Source organism: Scyliorhinus canicula, chromosome 3 (genome assembly GCF_902713615.1).
Source record: "Scyliorhinus canicula chromosome 3, sScyCan1.1, whole genome shotgun sequence".
Classification (NCBI taxonomy): Eukaryota; Metazoa; Chordata; class Chondrichthyes; order Carcharhiniformes; family Scyliorhinidae; genus Scyliorhinus; species Scyliorhinus canicula.
Window position 1 is genome coordinate 208,010,634 of NC_052148.1, and position 19,643 is coordinate 208,030,276.

The window sequence follows — 19,643 nt, forward strand, 5'->3', positions numbered from 1 at the left end:
TTCCACTAATAGGATATTGCCATTAGTCCAAATAGACATTCTGCCTATCACACAATTGAACAACACTGTGTATGAATTTCAGTGCTGTTGTGATGTTGGGTGGGGTGACTGGGTTATGGGGATAGGGTGGAGGTGTAGGCTTGGGTTGGGTGCTCTTTCCAAGAGCCGGTGCAGACTCGATGGGCCGAATGGCCTCCTTCTGCACTGTAAATTCTATGAAAAAGTACAGCCTGTACTCAAACAGCTCAGTCAAGCTCGAGCCATTTACACTTGCTGGAAGTAACATACGGGGACCAATTCTCTAAAAACCAAATAAATACATTCAAGCCTGCATCTTTTTCGAATGACCCGAGAGGGAGTTTATAGTGCCCCATTGCTTTCCCATGGCAACATTTTGGTGAATCACAGTTGACTTCCAACCAATCAGCATCCTTTTCTCTTGCAGTATAAATTGGTGTGATCATTTGAAATTTGGCATTCTTGCATTTATTCTGAAGAGTACTAGATGAAAAGCTTCAGCAACATGTCCCTCTTTCAGTAATAAATCTCAAAAGTCTAAGTGTGTAACGTAAATATCAGACTCTCGAAAGAAGCAGGAACGAATTTGGCTATTTGACTCACTGAACAGCCAAAATAAATATGTCTTCAATTTGTAAACTCTTTTCCATTTAAGTCTTTTTTTCTACAAAAAATGCTTGTGTACGAGACAGAATTCGCTTACCACCAATGAAAACATACTCACTGTAACACTACTTCTAGTTATGTGGAGTGACAAGGTATTGGTGGTTGAGATTGCCCAACAGTGAATCCACGTCAGTCTTCTTACCCTTTTTACAGTTACAAATAGTTGGCTATTAAACAGTAAACTAGATCTTCTGTGGCATTTCTCGCGCAGGTCGAGAATCTTTAGTGAACATCACGGGTGTTATTTACAAAATATGGCAGATGAACATGTGCTCTGTATGCAAAATGTTCAAAAAACATTGTAATGAGTTTCATAAAGATTTTAATCAGCTTAAAGTGGTCACCTTCGGTAGGGCATATTTAGGTAATTTCATCTGAACAAACTCGCCTCTCCGATAAGAGACATAATACTTTGTCCGGTTTTCAGATGTTGCCTGAAAAATAAAGTTCACTAATGTCAGTAACCAAGGAATTAACACTGAAATGGAGAAACGAACAAAGTGTCAAGATTTACAAATTATTTAATTAACTGGGAAACGAGAAAAAATTGTGAACTTTAACATGAATCGAGATCATTGGCAATGTTTAGAATTTAAAGTTTAAAACAAATTCTTGTCCCATTATTTATCTTCCTTGTTAGAGTTTTCCAACTCATGGGGATTGAATCCAAACTAGTCAGTCTCACTTGGTAATAAGGATCCTGACAACATACTGAAGTTAATCTTCCCTGGGAATTTACTTTCTGTACGGAATCTTATACTCTCGGTTGTTGGTTCATTGTTCCCTGAACCGTCAGGGTACATTGATAAAACAAAGAACAAAGAAGGACAAAGAACAATACAGCACAGGAACAGGCCCTATGGCCATCCAAGCCTGCGCCGATCACGTGTCCTATCTTGACCAACCACCTGTATCCTTCTATACCCCAACTGTTCATGTGCCTATCCAGTTAAGTCTTAAAGGTTGCTAATAAATCTGCCCTCACTTGACAGTGCATTCCAGGCCACCACCAGCCTCTATGTAAGGAACTTCCCCTGCACATCTCCACTGAACCTTTCCCCCCTCACCTTGAACTTGTGTCCCGTTGTAATTGTCATTTCCGCCCTGTGAAAAAGCCACCAACTGTTCACCCTATCTATACCCCTAATAATGTTATTAATTTCTATCAGGTCGCCCCTCAATCTCCGTCTCTCTAGGGAGAACAATCCCAGGTTATTCAATCTCCCCTCATAGCTCATACCCTCCATACCAGGCAACATCCTGGTAAACCTTTTCTGTACTTTCTCCAAAGCCTCTACGTCCTGCTGATAGTGCGGTGGCCAGAATAGGACACAGTATTCCAAATGTGGCCTAACCAACGTTCTATATAATTGTAACATAATTTTCGAGCTTTTATACTCGACACCCCATCCGATGAAGGCAAGCATGCCATATGCTTCGTTTACCACCATTTCCATCTGTGCTGCCACTTTTAAGGATCTGTGGATCTGCACGCCCAGATCTCTCTGTGTTTCTATGCTCTTGATAGTTCTGCCATTTATTTTATCACTCCCACCTGAATTGCATCTACCAAAATGCATCACCTCGCATTTGTCTAGGTTAAATTCCATCTGGCATTTCTCTGCCACATTTTGCAGCCTATCTATATCCTGTTGTATTCTCTGACAATCTTCATCACTATCCGCAACTCCTGCAATCTTAGTATCATCCGCAAACTTGCTAATCAGACCCGCTATGTTTTCTTTCAAGTTATTTATATATATTACAAAGAACAGAGGTCCCAGAACTGATCCCTGTGGAGCATACATACCTCCATTCATAAAAACACACTTCCACAGCTACCCTCTGTCTTCTATGGCCAAGCCAGTTCTGGATCCATCCAGCTAGTTTACCCCTGACCCCATGTGATCTAATCTTTTGCACCAGCCTGCCATGAAGGACCTTATCAAATGCTTTACTAAAGTCCATGTAAACAACATCCACAGCCCTTCCCTTGTCAATCATTTTTGTCACCTCCTCAAAAAATTCAATCAAATTAGTAAGACATGACCTCGCTTGTACAAAACCACGCTCTCTGTCACTAATAAGACCATTCGCTTCCAAATGTGCATGGATCCTATCTCCGAGAATCTTTTCCAACAATTTCACTATCACTGACGTCAAGCTCACTGGCCTATAATTACGCACAATAAGAAGTCTTACAACATCAGGTTAAAGTCCAACAGGTTTGTTTCAAACACAAGCTTTCGGAGCGCAGGTGAATCACCTGAGGAAGAAGCTGCACTCCGAAAGCGCGTGTTTGAAACAAACCTGTTGGACTTTAACTTGGTGTTGTAAGACTTCATACTGTGCTCACCCCAGTCCAACGCTGGCATCTCCACATTATAATTACGCAGATTATCCTTGCAACACTTCTTAAATAACGGTACAACATTGGCTATCCTCCAGTCCTCTGGGATCTTACCTGTGGCCAATGAGGATACAAAGATTTCTGCCAGAGGCCCAGTAATTTCATCTCTTGTCTCCCTCAGTAATCTAGGACAGATGCCATCTGGCCCTGGGGGTTTGTCTACCTTTTTAAAAAATATATTTTATTCTCCTCCTTTTTCACATTTTCTCCCATATTTACACCCAACAATCAACAATAATCAGTAACGAACGCAATGTCAATCCCCATATCAATAACAACAATCCCATCCTCCCACCAGACCCCCAAACACGCCCGCATGTTAACATAAAAAAATAACAAAAAGGAATCAGGAATCACCCATAGTCACCATTAACACCTACATTTCCCCCCACCAACTCTCCCAACCCCTTCCCCTAATGTTCAATGTAATCCAATTCTCAAAGGTGCATAATGAATTACGCCCATGAATTGTAGAACCCCTCCATCCTTCTCCTCAGTTTAAATTTGACCTTCTCAAGAGTCAAGAATTCCAGCAGGTCCCCCCGCCACGCCAGGGAACATGGTGGAGAGATTGATCTCCATCCCAACAGTATCCACCTTCGGGAGATCAACGAGGCAAAGGCTACAACATCTGCCCCGCGCCCGTTTCCAACCCCGGCTGGTCCGACACCCCGAATATGGCCTCCCAAGGCCCGGGTCCAGTTTCATGTACACCAATTTAGAAATTACCTGAAAAACCTCCTTTCAGTAATCCTCCAGCTTTGGACAGCACTAAAACATATGAACATATTGCCCCCCGCAACGTTCACAAACATCTTCCACCCCCTCAAAGAGCCGGCTCATCCTCACCCTTATGGGGTGTGCTCTTTATATCATCTTCAGCTGTATCAGCCCCAACCTCGCGCACGAGGTGGAGGTGTTTACCCTCCGGAGCACCTCACACCAGAACCCCTCCCCCATACCCTCTCCCAACTCTTCCTCCCACTTTGCCTTGATCCCTTCCAGCGGTGCATTCATTTCTTCCAAAATAGCCCCGTAAACCGCCGACACTACACCCTTCTCCAGTCCCCCTGTCGTCAGCACCTCATCCAGCAATGTGGTAGCCGGCTCCTCCGGGAAGCTCTGTATCTCCTTTCTGGCAAAGTCTCAAACTTGCATGTATTTAAATATTTCCCCCTGCTCCAGCCCATACTTTGCTCCCAGCTCCTTCAAACCTGCAAACCGACCCCCAAGAAACAAATCTTTTAGTGTCCTAATTTCTTTCTCCTCCCATCTCTGAAAATTTCCATCCCACTTCCCTGGCTCAACTATATAGTTCCCCTGAATCGGCATTCCCTTGATCCTGCCCCCAACCGGAAGTGCTGCCAAAACTGCCTCCAAATTCTCAACAAAGCTATTACTTCCAGACTCACTGAGTATTTCCCTAGGGCCGTGTTGCTAGCGCCTTAAATCCCAACCCCCTACACAAACTCTCCTCCACTCTAACCCACTGGGGGTCAACTCCTCTGACCCAGCTCTGTAGCTTCTCCACATTGGCCACCCAATAATAATACATCAGTTTGGAAGACCCAAACCCCCTGCCTGCCTTCCTCTCTGTCGTAGCACCTTTTGAAGTCTGGCCACCTTCCCTCCCCGTATGAATGAGGTAATCATCCCTTCAATCTATCGCTGGTTTTTAAAGCAGACCAAGGCAGGCCAGCAGCATGGTTCAATTCCCGTACCAGCCTCCCCGAACAAGCGCCGGAATGTGGCGACTAGGGGCTTTTCACAGTAACTTCATTGAAGCCTACTCGTGACAATAAGCGATTTTCATTTTCATTTCAAAATCGGCAGGCATTGAAAAATAAACAGAAATCGCGGCAACACGTTCATTTTAACCCGACCCGCCAGTGACAGAGGGAGACTATCCCACCTTGCCAGATCAGCTTTCACCCTCCCCACCAAATTAGAAATGTTGTACCTATAGAGCCCCCCCCCACCCCCCCAAGTCCCGAGCAACCTGCAACCCCAGGTATCTACAGTGAGTCCCTGCCCCACGGAATGGCAACCTCCCCCATCCCTGGCCGAGACACCACAAAATATTCACTCGTCTAGATTTAATTTGTACCCCGAAAAAGACCCAAACACCCAAAGCAGCTCCAGTATCCCCCCTATTGACAGATTTGGTTCCGACACATATAATAAATCATCGGCATGTAAGGACACCCTATGCTCTATTCCCCCCCTCCCCATAACCCCGAACTTCTTAATGCGATGGCCAATGGTTCAATCACGAGTGCAAACAGGAGGGGGGGGGGGGGGGGGGGGGTATTCCGAGCTGACGTTATTTGTGTGGACACTCACCCTCGGCTCCTTATATTGTGCCTTTACCCAGTCCAAAAATCTTGGTCCAATCCCAAACCGCTCCAGAACTGATCAAGTACCCCCATTCTACCCCTCTGTTTCCTTCCTCTCCACCGGTGCGTAACCACATTCAATACCCTCCTAATGTTCGAAAAAGCTGCCTCCTCTCACAAACCCCATCTGATCTTCACCTATCACCTTCGGGAGGCAGTCCTCTAGCCTACCTGCCAGTACATTTGCCAATATCTTTGCGTCCACGTTTAAAAGTGATATGGGCCTATACGTCCATACTCCGTCAGATCCTTATCTCTTAATGCAACAGGGAAATCGATGCCTGCCCCAACATTTGTGGTACACCCCCTTCCCTATCACCTCCTCAAACATCGCCACCATCAGCGGTACCACCTTATCTTTGAATTTTTTATAATATTCCATCGGAAACCTATCTGGCCCTGCCACCTTCCCCGACTGCAACCTCCCAATCACATCTTTTATTTGCTGCTCCACTATCACCCCTTCTAATGTAGCCCTGTCCCCCTCCACTAACTTCGGGTACTCCAGCCCATCTAGAAATTCCTGCATCTCCGGCCTCCCCCAGGTGGCTCTGACCTGTACAACCTCTCATAGAATTCCTTAAAGACTTTGTTAATCTGATCTGGAGCTACCACCAACTTCCCTGCCCTGTCCCGCACCTGGACAATTTCCCTTGCCGCAGCCTCCCTCCGGAGCTGACCCGCGAAATTTGTCTACCTTAATGCTTTTTAACACACCTAACACTTCCTCCCTCGTAATAACAACCTGTTCTAAAGTGTTTACACATCCCTCTGAGACACCACCAATCAACGTGTCCCTCTCCTTTGTGAATACCTAAATATGTAGAATTTCATGATCATACTGTTTGGGTAACTAATATTGAAATATATTTGATTCCGATTCTCAAACAAGAAAGCACTCTTCCATGGATCATGTGATGTTTATTTACAAAGCATGTTAAAATAGGAACTAAAAGTCACTCAATCAAAGATCATGTAGTAACTCAGGCGGCAGAAAGCTGGGAAAATGGGAACGTTTAAAGCATAAGTAGCTGCAAATATATAAAATACTGTACCTGAGTGCAATGTGATGTGAAGAAGGAGTAGGAGCAAGAGACAATAAGACAAATTAATGCATGTATAAGGGCATATTTTTGAAATAAAACGGAATTTAAAGGCAAAAGTTGAAATGGTTGAAACAAAAGAGGCAATTTTTAAGATAGATTTTGAATTGTGAAAATTGAGTGGATGTCTCAAAAAAGTAGAAAGTTACTTTTTAAGTTGGAGTTAAATGGTTAAGTAGTTTAGACTTAAGTAGGATAAGGGAGGAAAATGTAATAGATAAATGTATAAAAATTAATCTTTTTAAAAAATCAAAGGCAGACCTTGGGAGAGAAGCAAAAATCCCCCCAAAATACTGCAAGATCAGTAGAGGAATAAAATGTGTACGTTGCTGAAACTTTTAGTCTTGCACTCATCAGGACAAATTTCAAATGATGACAACAATTTATACTCCACGGCATGGTGGTGCAGTGGCTAGCACTGCTGCCTCACAATGTCAGGGACCTAGGTTCGATTCTGACCTCAGGTGACTGTCTGTGAAGTTTGTACCTTCTCCCCGTGTCTGCGTGGGTTTCCTCTGGGTGCTTCGGTTTTCTCCCATCATTCAAAGATGTGCAGGTTAGGTGGATTGGCCATGATGAAATTGCCCCTTAGTGTCAAACTGTTGGGTGGGGTTACGGGGACGGGCGGGGGAGTGGGCCGAGGCAGGGTGCTCTTTCTGAGGGTCACTGAGAACTTGATGGGCCAAACGACCTCCTTCTGCACTGTAGGGATTCTATGATTCTATGAAATTGGTTGTTAGTGCAGATATCAGCACACTCAGAATTATTCAGCGAGTGCTGTCCAAATTGCAGGATCACATCTAACAGTGGATGTTTTACTTGGATTTTGCAAGTATGGGCTAGTTGAGTAGTTTGTATTTTGCTTATTATGAACAATCAAAGGAACATGCTGTTTGATTCAATCTGTCAATGGCATTGCACCAGCACTAATTCAGACATGATGTTGCTCAATTGTGATGTAGACAGATTATCTTCTTGGATTGATGGCAGCATTCTGTTAGTGGCAAACACCACACACATATTCACTGCGCATTAACAGCATGAAACAGCTTGCTCAATCCGTTGTTCAAAGTCTTTAGATATTTTGCATTTCAAGGGTAATTTGAGGGAGACCGGGAACATTTTAGGTCCAAAAATAGCAGCCTTTGGCCCATTTGTGAATTTGCATGGTACACAGTGAACAATGATCTGATTGGGGTGACTTCCAGTTGCGGCTATGCGGAGCTAAGCCGCACGTTCGGCAGCTCCCGCCAAGAACGGACTTTTGGGTTCTTTTAAGGGCCCCCAGTGGTACTTGATCGACGATTCCCGACGTGGGAAGGTGTCAGCAGCAGATCCCCAGTATTCTATGGTCTGGACCAGGAGTGGGACCAGCAAAATAGCGGTGGCAGCGCCTAGAAAAAAGCGGGGGAAGAAAAACAAGATGGCGGCCGGCGGAGGCCTCGAGGAATGGAGGCAGTGGGCGCAGGTGCAGCAGGAGACTCTTCAGTGCTGCTTTCGGGAGCTAAAAGTGGAGCTGCTAGACTCGCTGAAGGCTAATACGGACAAGCTGCTGGCGACGCAGACAGCCCAGGAGGTGGAGATCCGGAAGCACCGACAACAAGCCTCTGAAAGAGAGGATGAGGCTGCGGCCCTCGCGGTAAAGGTGGAGATGCATGAGGCACTCCATAAGAAGTGGCAGGAGCGGTTCGAGGAGATGGGGAACCGGTCGAGGCGGAAGAATTTGCGGATCCTGGGCCTCACGGAGGGGCTGGAAGGGTCAGACCTGGGGGCCTATGTGGTCGTTTTGTTGAACTTGCTGATGGGAGCTGGGTCCTTCCAGGGGCCCCTGGAGCTGGAGGGGCCCACAGAATACTAGCCAGGAGGCCCAAACCGAATGAGCTGCCATGGGTGGTGCTGGTACAGTTCCACCGGTTCGTTGACCGAGAGTGCGTGCTTAGGTGGGCCAAGAAGGAGCGGAGCAGCAAGTGGGAGAACACAGTAGTGCGGATCTACCAGGACTGGAGTGCGGAGGTGGCTAAGCGGAGGGTCGGGTACAACCGGACGAAGGCAGTGCTCCACAGAAAGAGTGTGAAGTTTGGCATGTTACAGCCGGCACGTCTGTGGGTCACCTACAAGGACCGGCACTTTTATTTTGAGTCCCCGGAGGAGGCGTGGGCCTTTGTGCAGGCCGAGAAGTTGGACTCTAACTGAGGGTCGGGGGTTTGTAAATAACTCTGTTAACTTTTGGTGGGGGGGGGGGTCTCTGTTTCATGCTGTTTTATGCTGGTTGTGTGTTGTTTCTAGGGCGGGTGGGGCGCTGTCTTTTTGTGTGGGGTCGGTGGATGGGCTCGAGTTGGGGGTAGATTTGAAGTGTGGGGAGTTGGTGGTGGGGGCCGACAAGGGGAGCTACCCTAGAGGAGGTGGGGTCGGGCAGGGGGAAAGCGCGGGCTTTTCTTTTGTTTCCCGTGCTGAGGGTGGATGGGGGCGGGGTCGGAGCTGAGAAGCGCGGGCTTTTTTCCCGCGCGAGAGTGGGAGGGGGAAGAGGAGGGTGTGCTGATGGGTATGGGGGAGGAGAAGTAGCCCCACATTGGGAGGGGTCAGAGGTGTGGCGGGAGCCGCCGGGGTCAGCAGAAGTTAGCTGGCTCACGGGAGTGCTATGGAGGGAGTAACGCGGCTGGGAGGGGTCCTAGCCTGGGGGGTGGGCGGGGGGGGGGGGGGGGGGGGGGGGGAATGGGGGGGTACTGGGTTGCTGCTAAAATGGCCAGGAAGGAGCTGGCGTATGCAGGGGGGGCCGGGGTGGGGGTTTGCCGCTGTGGGGAACGGGCCGAGTGGGGGGCGCTGGCCTGGGGCGGGCAGGGGATGGGTCATGGCTAGTCGGCAGGGGAGGGCAGGAAGCCCCCTGATCCGGCTGATAACCTGGAATGTGAGGGGGCTGAATGGGCCGGTCAAACGGGCCTGGGTGTTTACGCACCTGACGGGGCTGAAGGCGGACGTGGCCATGTTTCAGGAGACGCACCTGAAGGTGGCGGACCAGGTTAGACTGAGGAAGGGATGGGTGGGCCAAGTGTTTCATTCGGGGCTGGATGCCTTGTCTCATGGCTGGATGCAAAAAATCGGGGAGTGGCGATCCTTGTGGGAAAAAGGGTGTCGTTTGAGGCGTCGAAGGTGGTGGCTGACAGTGGCGGGAGGTATGTGATGGGGAGCGGCAAGTTGCAACGGGAGCGGGTGGTGCTGGTGAATGTCTATGCCCCAAATTGGGACGATGCGGGTTTTATAAGGCGCATGTTGGGCCGCATTCCGGATCTGAATACGGGGGGCCTGATATTTGGGGGGGGGGACTCTAACACAGTGCTGGATCCCCCATTGGATCGATCCATGTCCAGGACGGGCAGGAGGCCCGCGGCGGCTAAGGTGTTGAGGGGGTTTATGGACCAGATGGGAGGGGTGGATCATAGAACATAGAACATAGAACAGTACAGCACAGAACAGGCCCTTCGGCCCTCGATGTTGTGCCGAGCAATGGTCACCCTACTTAAACGCACGTAACCTGTATACCCGTAACCCAACAATCCCCCCATTAACCTTACACTACGGGCAATTTAGCATGGCCAATCCACCTAACCCGCACATCTTTGGACTGTGGGAGGAAACCGGAGCACCTGGAGGAAACCCACGGACACACAGGGAGGACGTGCAGACTCCACACAGACAGTGACCCAGCCGGGAATCGAACCTGGGACCCTGCAGCTGTGAAGCATTGATGCTAACCACCATGCTCCCGTGAGGCCCCTTGGAGGTTTGCGAGGCCGAGGGCCAGGGAGTATTCATTTTTCTCCCACGTGCATAAAGCCTATTTCCGGATCGATTTTTTTGTTCTGAGCAGGGGGCTGATTTCGAGGGTGGAGGATGCCGAGTATTTAGCCATAGTCATTTCGGATCATGCCCCGCACTGGGTGGAACTTTTTGGACAGGCTGAGCTTTCCGAAGGTGGAGGAGGGGCAGGTGGAGGGGCTGTGGGCGCCGATTGAGCTGGAGGAGCTGGTTACTGGGATAGGCAGCATGCAGTCGGGGAAGGCGCCGGGGCCGGATGGGTTCCCGGTCGAATTTTATAAAATGTACGCAGACCTGCTGGGCCCCCTGTTGGTTAGGACCTTTAACGAGGCAAGGGAGGGGGGGCTTTGCCCCCGACTATGTCACGGGCGCTGATTTCCTTGATCCTTAAATGGGACAAGGACCCCCTGCAGTGTGGATCATATAGGCCGATCTCGCTGTTAGATGTGGATGCCAAGTTGTTGGCGAAGATATTGGGCACAAGGATAGAGGACTGTGGGCCGGGGGTCATTCATGAGGACCAGACGGGGTTTGTGAAGGGAAGGCAGCTGAACACCAATATACGTAGGCTTCTGAATGTTATAATGATGCCGGCGTTAGAAGGGGAGGCGGAGATAGTGGTAGCATTAGACGCGGAGAAGCCCTTTGATAGGGTTGAGTGGGGGTACCTGTGGGAGGTGCTGGAAAGGTTTGGGTTCGGGGAGGGGTTTGTCAGTTCGGTGAGGCTGTTATATGAGGCCCCGATGGCGAGCGTAGCCACGAATAGGAGATCGGAGTACTTTCGGTTGTACCGGGGGATGAGACAGGGGTGTCCCCTGTCCCCCTTGCTCTTTGCGTTGGCAATTGAGCCCCTGGCCATGGCATTGAGGGAGTCGAGGAAGTGGAGGGGTCTGGTGCGGGATGGGGAGGAGCACCGAGTGTCACTTTACACAGCTGACTTGTTGCTATATGTAGCGGACCCAGTCGGGGGAATGCCGGAGGTGATGAAGATTCTTAGGGAATTTGGGGGCTTTTCAGGGTACAAGCTCAACCTGGGTAAGAGTGAGTTGTTCGTCGTGCACCCGGGGGATCAGGAGGAGGGGATTGGTAGGCTCCCGCTGAAAAGGGCAGGGAGGAGCTTTAGGTACCTGGGAGTCCAGGTGGCTAGGAGCTGGGGGGCCCTGCACAAACTTAACCTCACTAGGCTGGTGGAGCAAATGGAGGAGGAGTTTAAAAGATGGGACATGTTGCCGCTGTCGCTGGCGGGCAGGGTGCAGTCAGTCAAGATGACGGTGCTCCCGAGGTTTCTGTTCCTGTTCCAGTGCCTCCCCATCCTTATCCTGAAGGCCTTTTTTTAGGAGGGTCAACAGGAGTATTACGGGATTTATATGGGCGCATGGGACTCCGAGGGTGAGAAGGGTGTTTTTGGAGCGGGGCAGGGATGGGGGGGGGCTGGCGCTGCCCAACCTCTGTGGGTACTATTGGGCTGCCAACGCAGCGATGGTGCGGAAGTGGGTAATGGACGGGAAAGGGGCAGCATGGAAGAGGATGGAGATGGCGTCCTGTGTGGACACGAGCCTGGAGGCACTGGTAACGGCGCCGTTGCCGCTCCCTCCAACGAGGTATACCATGAGCCCATGTGGCGGCTACCCTCAAAATCTGGGGGCAATGGGCAGCACGGTGGCGCAGTGGGTTATCCCTGCAGCCTCACGGCGCCGAGGTCCCAGGTTCAATCCCAGCTCTGGGTCACTGTCCGTGTGGAGTTTGCACATTCTCCCCGTGTTTGCGTGGGTTTCACCCCCACAACCCAAAGATGTGCAGGATAGATGGATTGGCCACGCTAAATTGCCTCTTAATTGGATATTCTAAATTTTTTTTAAAAATCAAAAAAAAAGATCTGGGGACAATGGAGACGGCATAGTGGGGAAGTGGGGGGCTCGATGGAGTCCCCGATACGGGGGAACCACTGGTTTGTTCCAGGGAGCATCGATTGTGGGTTTCTTGGCTGGCACAGGGTAGGTATTAGGAGGTTGAGGGACCTGTTTGTGGATGGGAGGTTTGCGACCCTGGGTGAGTTAGAAGGGAAGTTTGGGCTCCCCCCAGGGAACATGTTTAGGTACATGCAGGTTCGGGCGTTTGCCAGGCGGCAGGTGGAGGGGTTCCCTCTGCTGCCCCCATGTGCGGTACGGGACAGGGTGCTCTCGGGGGTGTGGGTTGGAGGAGGGAGGATTTTGGACGTGTACCACGTAATGCAGGAGGTAGATGAGGCCTCAATGGAGGAGCTGAAGGGTAAATGGGAAGAGGAGCTGGGTGAGGAGATTGAGGAGGGGATGTGGGCGGATGCCCTGGAAAGAGTGAATTCCTCCTCTTGTTGTGCGAGGCTTAGCCTCATACAGTTCAAGGTGCTACATATGGCTCACATGACCGGGACGAGGATGAGTAGGTTTTTCGAGGGCGAAGACAGGTGTGCTTGGTGCTCGGGGAGCCCAGCGAACCATGCCCATATGTTCTGGGCATGCCCAGCGCTGGGGGAATTTTGGAATGGGGTAGTCAGGACGGTGTCGAGGCTGGTAGGATCCAGGGTCAAGCCAGGCTGGGGACTCGCAATTTTTGGGGTTGCAGTGGAGCTGGGAGTGCAGGAGGCGAAAGAGGCCCGTGTTCTGGCTTTTGCGTCCCTAGTAGCCCAGCGGAGGATTCTTCTTCAGTGGAAGGATGCGAGGCCCCCAAGCGTGGAGGCCTGGATCAACGATATGGCGGGGTTCATTAAATTGGAGAGGGTGAAATTTGCCCTGAGGGGATCAGTACAGGGGTTCTTCAGGCAGTGGCAGCCTTTCCTTGACTTCCTGGCAGAACGGTAGGGAAATAGGCCGGTAGTAGCAGCAACCCGGGGGGGGGGGGGGGGGGGGGGGGGGGTTTGTTTTGGGGGAGGGGAGAAATGTGTATATGTGTTTATTGAATTTGCCGGGTGCTTATCTATTTCTTCTTTTTATAGTTACTGGGGGGGGGGGTTGGTTTTGGGGGTTACTGTGTTTTTCTTTTGTTAATACTGTTTTCTTGTTGATATTTTTTGTTTTTGATATTTTGTGAAAATTTCAATAAAAATTATTTTAAAAAAAAACAATGATCTGATTGGAAAGCAGGATCGCTTTATTGGACTCTATTTCTGTATAAGGTTTCCAAAGTGATCAAAGGGTTAGGGCCCTATTTACAAAATTGCTGACAAGGACAATGCTAAGCGCATGGGCCACTCCTACAGCACGTGGAGCTGTATGAATCCCAATGTGTATATTGACCCTTGAAGGTAGATTTGCGGTAGACAGTAGTAGTGAGCTCAGGACTGAATTTCTCAACTAGCACTTTGATGAAAGGGAGCGCATTGATCTATGAAGACAAATGAAGAGGGTGAGAAAAGCCCTTGCAAAGGGAAGTACTGAGATGTTGGGATGTGAATTTGTTTAATGATATTAAATTGCTAGCATAAAATATATTTCAAAAGAGTACCTTTAGGTGCCCAACAAGTAAGAGCCAAACTGGGGTTATGAGCTGGCTTGATCGATGGTTGGGGAGGTGTAGCTGGGGAACTGGGAGTGATTTAGATTTAGAACAGTACAGAACAGAACAGGCCCTTCGGCCCTCGATGTTGTGCCGAGCAATGATCACCCCACTCAAACCCACATATCCACCCTATACCCGTAACCCAACAACCCCCCCATTAACCTTATTCTTTAGGACACTAAGGGCAATTTATCATGGCCAATCCACCTCACCCACACATCTTTGGACTGTGGGAGGAAACCGGAGCACCCGGAGGAAACCCACGGACACACGGGGAGGACGTGCAGATTCCACACAGACAGTGACCCAGCCGGGAATCGAACCTTGGACCCTGGAGCTGTGAAGCATTTATGTTAACCACCATGCTACCGTGGAGACGGGTGTGACCCCACAGAGCCACTTATGGCTGTTGGACAAAGTATTATTGTGGACCTTCCTGATCCTCATGCCCCACAACATTAAAAGGTTAAAAAAAAATCCTAGGCCATTTTTTAACACCCGTCAATAATTCCTCTAATAAACGCTGGTTATGCCACTTAACGCAGATACAAATGGACTGAGTATTGACAATGCATGCGCCATCCAATTGGACCTTAAAATTGTGATTGGGGTTCCAAATGTGTCATGGGAGCTAGATTTGCTTATTATCATCTTAAATGGGTGTCGTATATAAATGCATGGGAAGCTATGAGTGCACTGAAAGCACAGAATTGCCCCTTTCCACTTGTTAATGGCCGGTTATTTTGTTTGATAGATTGAATTGAAATCCGGTATTTGAAGGACTCCTCCATAGAGCTCATAACGTGGTCATTTAACTCAGGGAAACCTCAAGCTGACACACTGCTGATCTCAGCAAAGGCAATCTCGGCAGAGTGCATCTGCTGCACAGCCCTGGTCTCTTTAGGTGTATTTCCAGAACAATACACATCTGTTCACTTAAAAAAACCTCTACTTACCACAACAATGAACCTATCTAAAAGTGGAACACTTATGTCCCTGGCAATTAAATTTTACTTCAAGGTTGTCTGTCCAGTTTGTTATAATTAATGTACTGCTAATTATATGTCTTCTTTATAATGTAGTTTATATCTTAATAAAACACAGGTAATGAAGTTTATGTGAATTAATTACCTGAATGAAAATGTAGTCGTCATTGACAAGCAGCGAGTTCTGATCTATGTTTCCAGAGAAATGAGCTTTTAGTGCCTTTTCACTGCAGTTTGAAATTTGGCAAGTGACATAAAGAAAGCCTGTGTGTGGGAAAAAAAATGTAAAACAATATTCAATATTTCCTAATAAATAAATAATTAACTGCAGAAAAGAGCCTGCCTGCTGCTTTCAAACTTTACAATCTGTATGCAAGGCAGTGCAAAGAATGCAATATTTCAATTCTACTTCAAAGCCTTTGGCTCAGGTTACCTCAAAGGTATACTGTGAGCCGGCTGGTTTTGTTTTTATCATCCTTTCTCTCGCCCCCCCCCCCCCCCCCCCCCCCACCCCCGCTTCTGGAAAACAGAGGTGACCATGTACTCTGTCAGTAAGAAAGATTCTGATTGATCACAAGTGATACCACTGGTGGATTATTATTTTTTATATTTCACTTAAAACAGAGATTCAATAACCATTTCCAAAATGGAAATATCTAGGAGATAGCAATCCCTGCAATGAGGTGAAAAAGGTGAATGCATTTCATAGTTTGCTGTGTTATCCTGTTAGCTAGCCCAACAACTCCAATACACCATCATAGAATCCCTCCTTCACAAATAAAGGGATCACTGCTTAACAGATGACAGCATGGTCTCAAGCTATGTGTGTTTAATGGATACTGTAGATTTATGACAGACAGGCAGCAGTGCAATATTTCATTGGCACTGCATGTGCACCCCAGAAGCAAACCTGTCTGTGAGCTGGTTTGTTGACTGAATCCTGGAAGGTGCATTATAGATGCAGAACTCCAGCCTGCATAAGCATCAAAACATCTTGCAAAGTGCTGCTCTGCATTAATCATTCCCACTTGCGCAGCCTAATATTTGTTCTCCATCTAGACAAAATAATCTGCTTATAGTAATTACCCTAAAAAGCACACTTGTTTTTTTTCCCCTGATAATTACAACTACAACAATATTCATCATGTATGTAATCATTAATCATCAACCCCATTATTTTTCAGAAGTAGCTGTAGTTAATAAAAACGCTAATCGTCAAATCAAAATAACTGTCAACCATAATTACCTCAAAAAGATGTACTTTTAGTTTCCACTTCATCGCAAGTTGGGTTACTTTAATTAGCACGAGGCTGCATTCTACAAAAAGCACTACAGCTCAAAGCAGCACACTCCGCACAGAAAGTACTGCTGCTGATTCGTGTTAAAGCAAATAATTAATTGAAGAACTTGACCTCACGAGTGTTAATTAACAGTGGACCAGTCAAGTATCCAAACTCTAGATTGTACTTTTAGAAACAAATCGAATGTCTCCTTTATGTAATTCTGTCACAGAATAGAACAATTTCCAGTAGGGTAACAAAATAAAATGACCAAGGCTGACAAACTCCACTCCGCCAGCAGCAACACAAAAACATATCTGCACTAATCTTGGGTATATTCAGTTGCTTAAAAATCATAAACCTTAGCTTTCATTTTTGAGTATGGACGTTCCAGGATTGTTGGAAAAGGTCCACATGGGTTAGCAAGCTAGAAATGCCTTTTGCAGCCTGGGTTGAGCAGACAGCTCAGGAGTCCAATGGTGCCCTGTACTGGTAGTGACAGACCATTACATTTGCTTCTTATGGCTTAATTTTCCTTCAGTGGTGTCCAAGAAAAACTCCCACTGAGCTGGTTCTTATATTCTCTGAGTGCAGCAGCACAGACAGCACTGAAGCTGAACCTAGGCTGCCAATGGCAGTGTTGTAATATACAGTTTTTCACTCCTACATTTTAAAGATTTATTTTCCCTTTGCCCCATTAATTTTAGGGTTATTATTTTCTCCAGTCATTGAATCCTTCTGTGCATCTGGCAACTCCTCAAAGTGACAGCAGAAAAGCAGCCACTTCCTGAGGTACTGCTCTTTGTCTTTGAACAGACCTCTGGAAAATATAGAAATAGCTCTGGTTAATTTTGCCTGGGATAATCTTTCCTTCTTCTGTTGCCCTCCACTCTGCACAATCCAGGAGACATGGCTGAGTTCAACAACCCCAGAGATGGAATTTAATGCCCTCACCTGGGGCAGGCTTGGTGGCAGGGTGGCATTCAAAGAGGCAGGAGGGTGGACGTTACAGACCTTGCCACCTTCCACCACTGACCCAATTTAAGTCCGTGGTGGGAAGAACCTCAGATGGCCTACCCGTCCCAACTGCAACTACAAGTGAAGCTCTGAAATGGACAATTAATTCATCACCACTAAGTGGGTCAGTCACCATGTGGGAAGTCCAAAAGTGAGCTCTGTTGTGTATACTTGCAGGGTTCCCGGGGATGGGGTCAAAAGTGCTCAATGCTTGATTGAGGGACCTGCCACTGGGAAGTGGTGGTGGGTGTTTGGGGGTGGGTGGGTGTTGAGACCATGGCCTTGCTTTCAACCCCCCCCCCCCCCAACCCCTTGACCACCCCTCCCATCATCGGTGACCTGTGCCTGGGTCCATGGTGGTCCGGCGTCTCAGATGTGTTTTACCAACAGCAGCCACTGCCTCTCCAATGGCACTGCCAAGCAATGAAGAATTCCCGGCCTCTCGCTGGGCAAGACGGCCACCCCAAGGGTCCTTGATCCTGGTTCAGGCACACCACTACCCAGCTAATTGCCCGACTGGCACTTAATGTGGCTGGCCTGAAAAGAAGTAACATGTGATTGCCCCCCCCCCCCCCCCCCACCACCACCTACCCAGTCTCTATTAAATACCACCCATTGTTTTGAATAATTGTGAGAATAAGATGGGAAACTCTTAGCGTCCTAGTATTCCAAATAATAAACCTGTCCCAGAAACCTACATTTTACAAAACATTGTGCTGAATATTTTACAATCCAATAAAGATCTTGAAATTGAGCTGAATCAATAGTAGCATGTGAACATAATCAATTAACAGGGTAATTCGAATAGTAGCCAGCATAATTAATGGAGTCATTATGGAACAGAAGAGGATGATTTGGCCCACTGAATCCATATTCTATAACTCTAATATTTATCTTGTGTTTAAGTTTAAGGCTGCACCCTGAATGCTCTGCAATAAAATGGAGTTTTTAAAAAAAACCAGTTGAGGCGTATAACTGTAGCCAATTTGCTATCACCCGTTTTGTACTCACATTGATTCAAGCTCAAGAACATAGTAACAACACATCCCTTGTAACTATCATGCCTGTCCAGCATTGTATGCAACATATCACTGGCACAGTGTACAGCATGCAGGTATATCATTGATATCATAGGTATCATTCCTATCTTTACCTCCACTGTTGTCCTGAATTTCCATGTGAACCAAATCAGGGTCACCGTCAACTCCTGTCACAGACCTGGAACAAGAAATAACCATTAACATTTCTTCCCAAATCTAGAAAGGGATCCAAGCTAATAAAACAGATTTAAGGTATTCAATTCTCTTCATCTCCTCTTGCTACCTCATACCAGGTAGGGCTACAGCGCTGTAGCCTGGGTGCTATTATGGATCATTTTATATTCAGTGGGTGACCTTGTGATTCTGCATCAAGGTGGGTAGGTATGGGATCCAATCTGGTTGGGATCCCTCTGCTAATAAGTTGGGCATTAGGCTCTGCATGTTTTGGAACACTACTGCACTCTGGTGGAGGTGCAATTCCAGCTACACTCCCCTGTGGCTTTTTGACTGGGGGAGTTAACTCAGTCCCTATCTGCTCATCAATCTTGGAACTCCTTCTGTCCTTTTATTGAAAAATAAGGTTTCTGCCAGCCATATTTTAGGCAACTCCTTAACCTTTTCCTTTTCTGGTTTAATAACTTGCCTTCAGTCAATGATTCTGGGTGCTATTTCAGCCATTTGGGCCTCTGGATTTCCCCCAGATTTCTGCTCTCCTCCAGGTTTCCACTTGTTGACCTCTTTTTGTTCGCTGGTTAACACATTTCTGCCAACCAAAATGTTTCTGAGGAGTTCAGAAACTGCCTGCCATGACAGAACCTGAAACAAGGTCACACTCCATGTGGACTCTATGATGGGGTATAAACACAGATGTTCCTACCACTCCACTGATCAGTACTTTGGCCTTCAGGGAGTGGTGGGTGTCTGTGTGTGTGTTTGTGGGAGGGGTAGGTTTAAGTCTCCCTCTACCTTTAAGGACTGAGTGGCCCCCGTGTCAGTAAAATGAACATGTTCACAATATGGGAAGGGTATTAAGATACCATTCCTGAAAGGACAAAACTCCCGAAGCTCTCTGGGAGTTTGTCTGGCTCAGACACAGACACACATAGTGGAATACCCTCCAAGGGACAGGTTTCTGCAGTGAGAGTCTCTGCCCGCACTGCTGCATTACCCATTAAGGCATCTGTTGTGTTATGCTGCTTCGGATAACACAGGCTGCTACTTGATGCAGTCTTAACTAAAGGATGCTCCAGACATTGAAATGAGTTCAACATGTTTATTGAACTATTAACACAGTTCTCAAATGAGTTCAACTCTCTGCTAATCTAACTGTAGTAACTCAGTCTAACTGTACCAGCTTGCTCTCAGCCACGTGCTGGGTGT

General features: G+C 47.7%; 1 protein-coding gene across 8 annotated transcripts in view; it reads right to left on the reverse strand.

Moving 5' to 3' along the window:
• Nucleotides 1-19,643, reverse strand: part of sorcs2 (sortilin-related VPS10 domain containing receptor 2) — an 840,628-nt gene that overhangs the window by 187,318 nt on the left and 633,667 nt on the right. For all 8 annotated transcript variants that reach the window (XM_038792097.1, XM_038792096.1, XM_038792100.1 and 5 more), the window contains 3 exons: nt 18,377-18,441; nt 15,072-15,190; nt 1,029-1,118 (listed from right to left, as the gene is read on the reverse strand). In XM_038792097.1, coding sequence (XP_038648025.1) covers nt 1,029-1,118; nt 15,072-15,190; nt 18,377-18,441 — 274 coding nt within the window. The remainder of the gene's footprint in view (nt 1-1,028; nt 1,119-15,071; nt 15,191-18,376; nt 18,442-19,643) is intronic.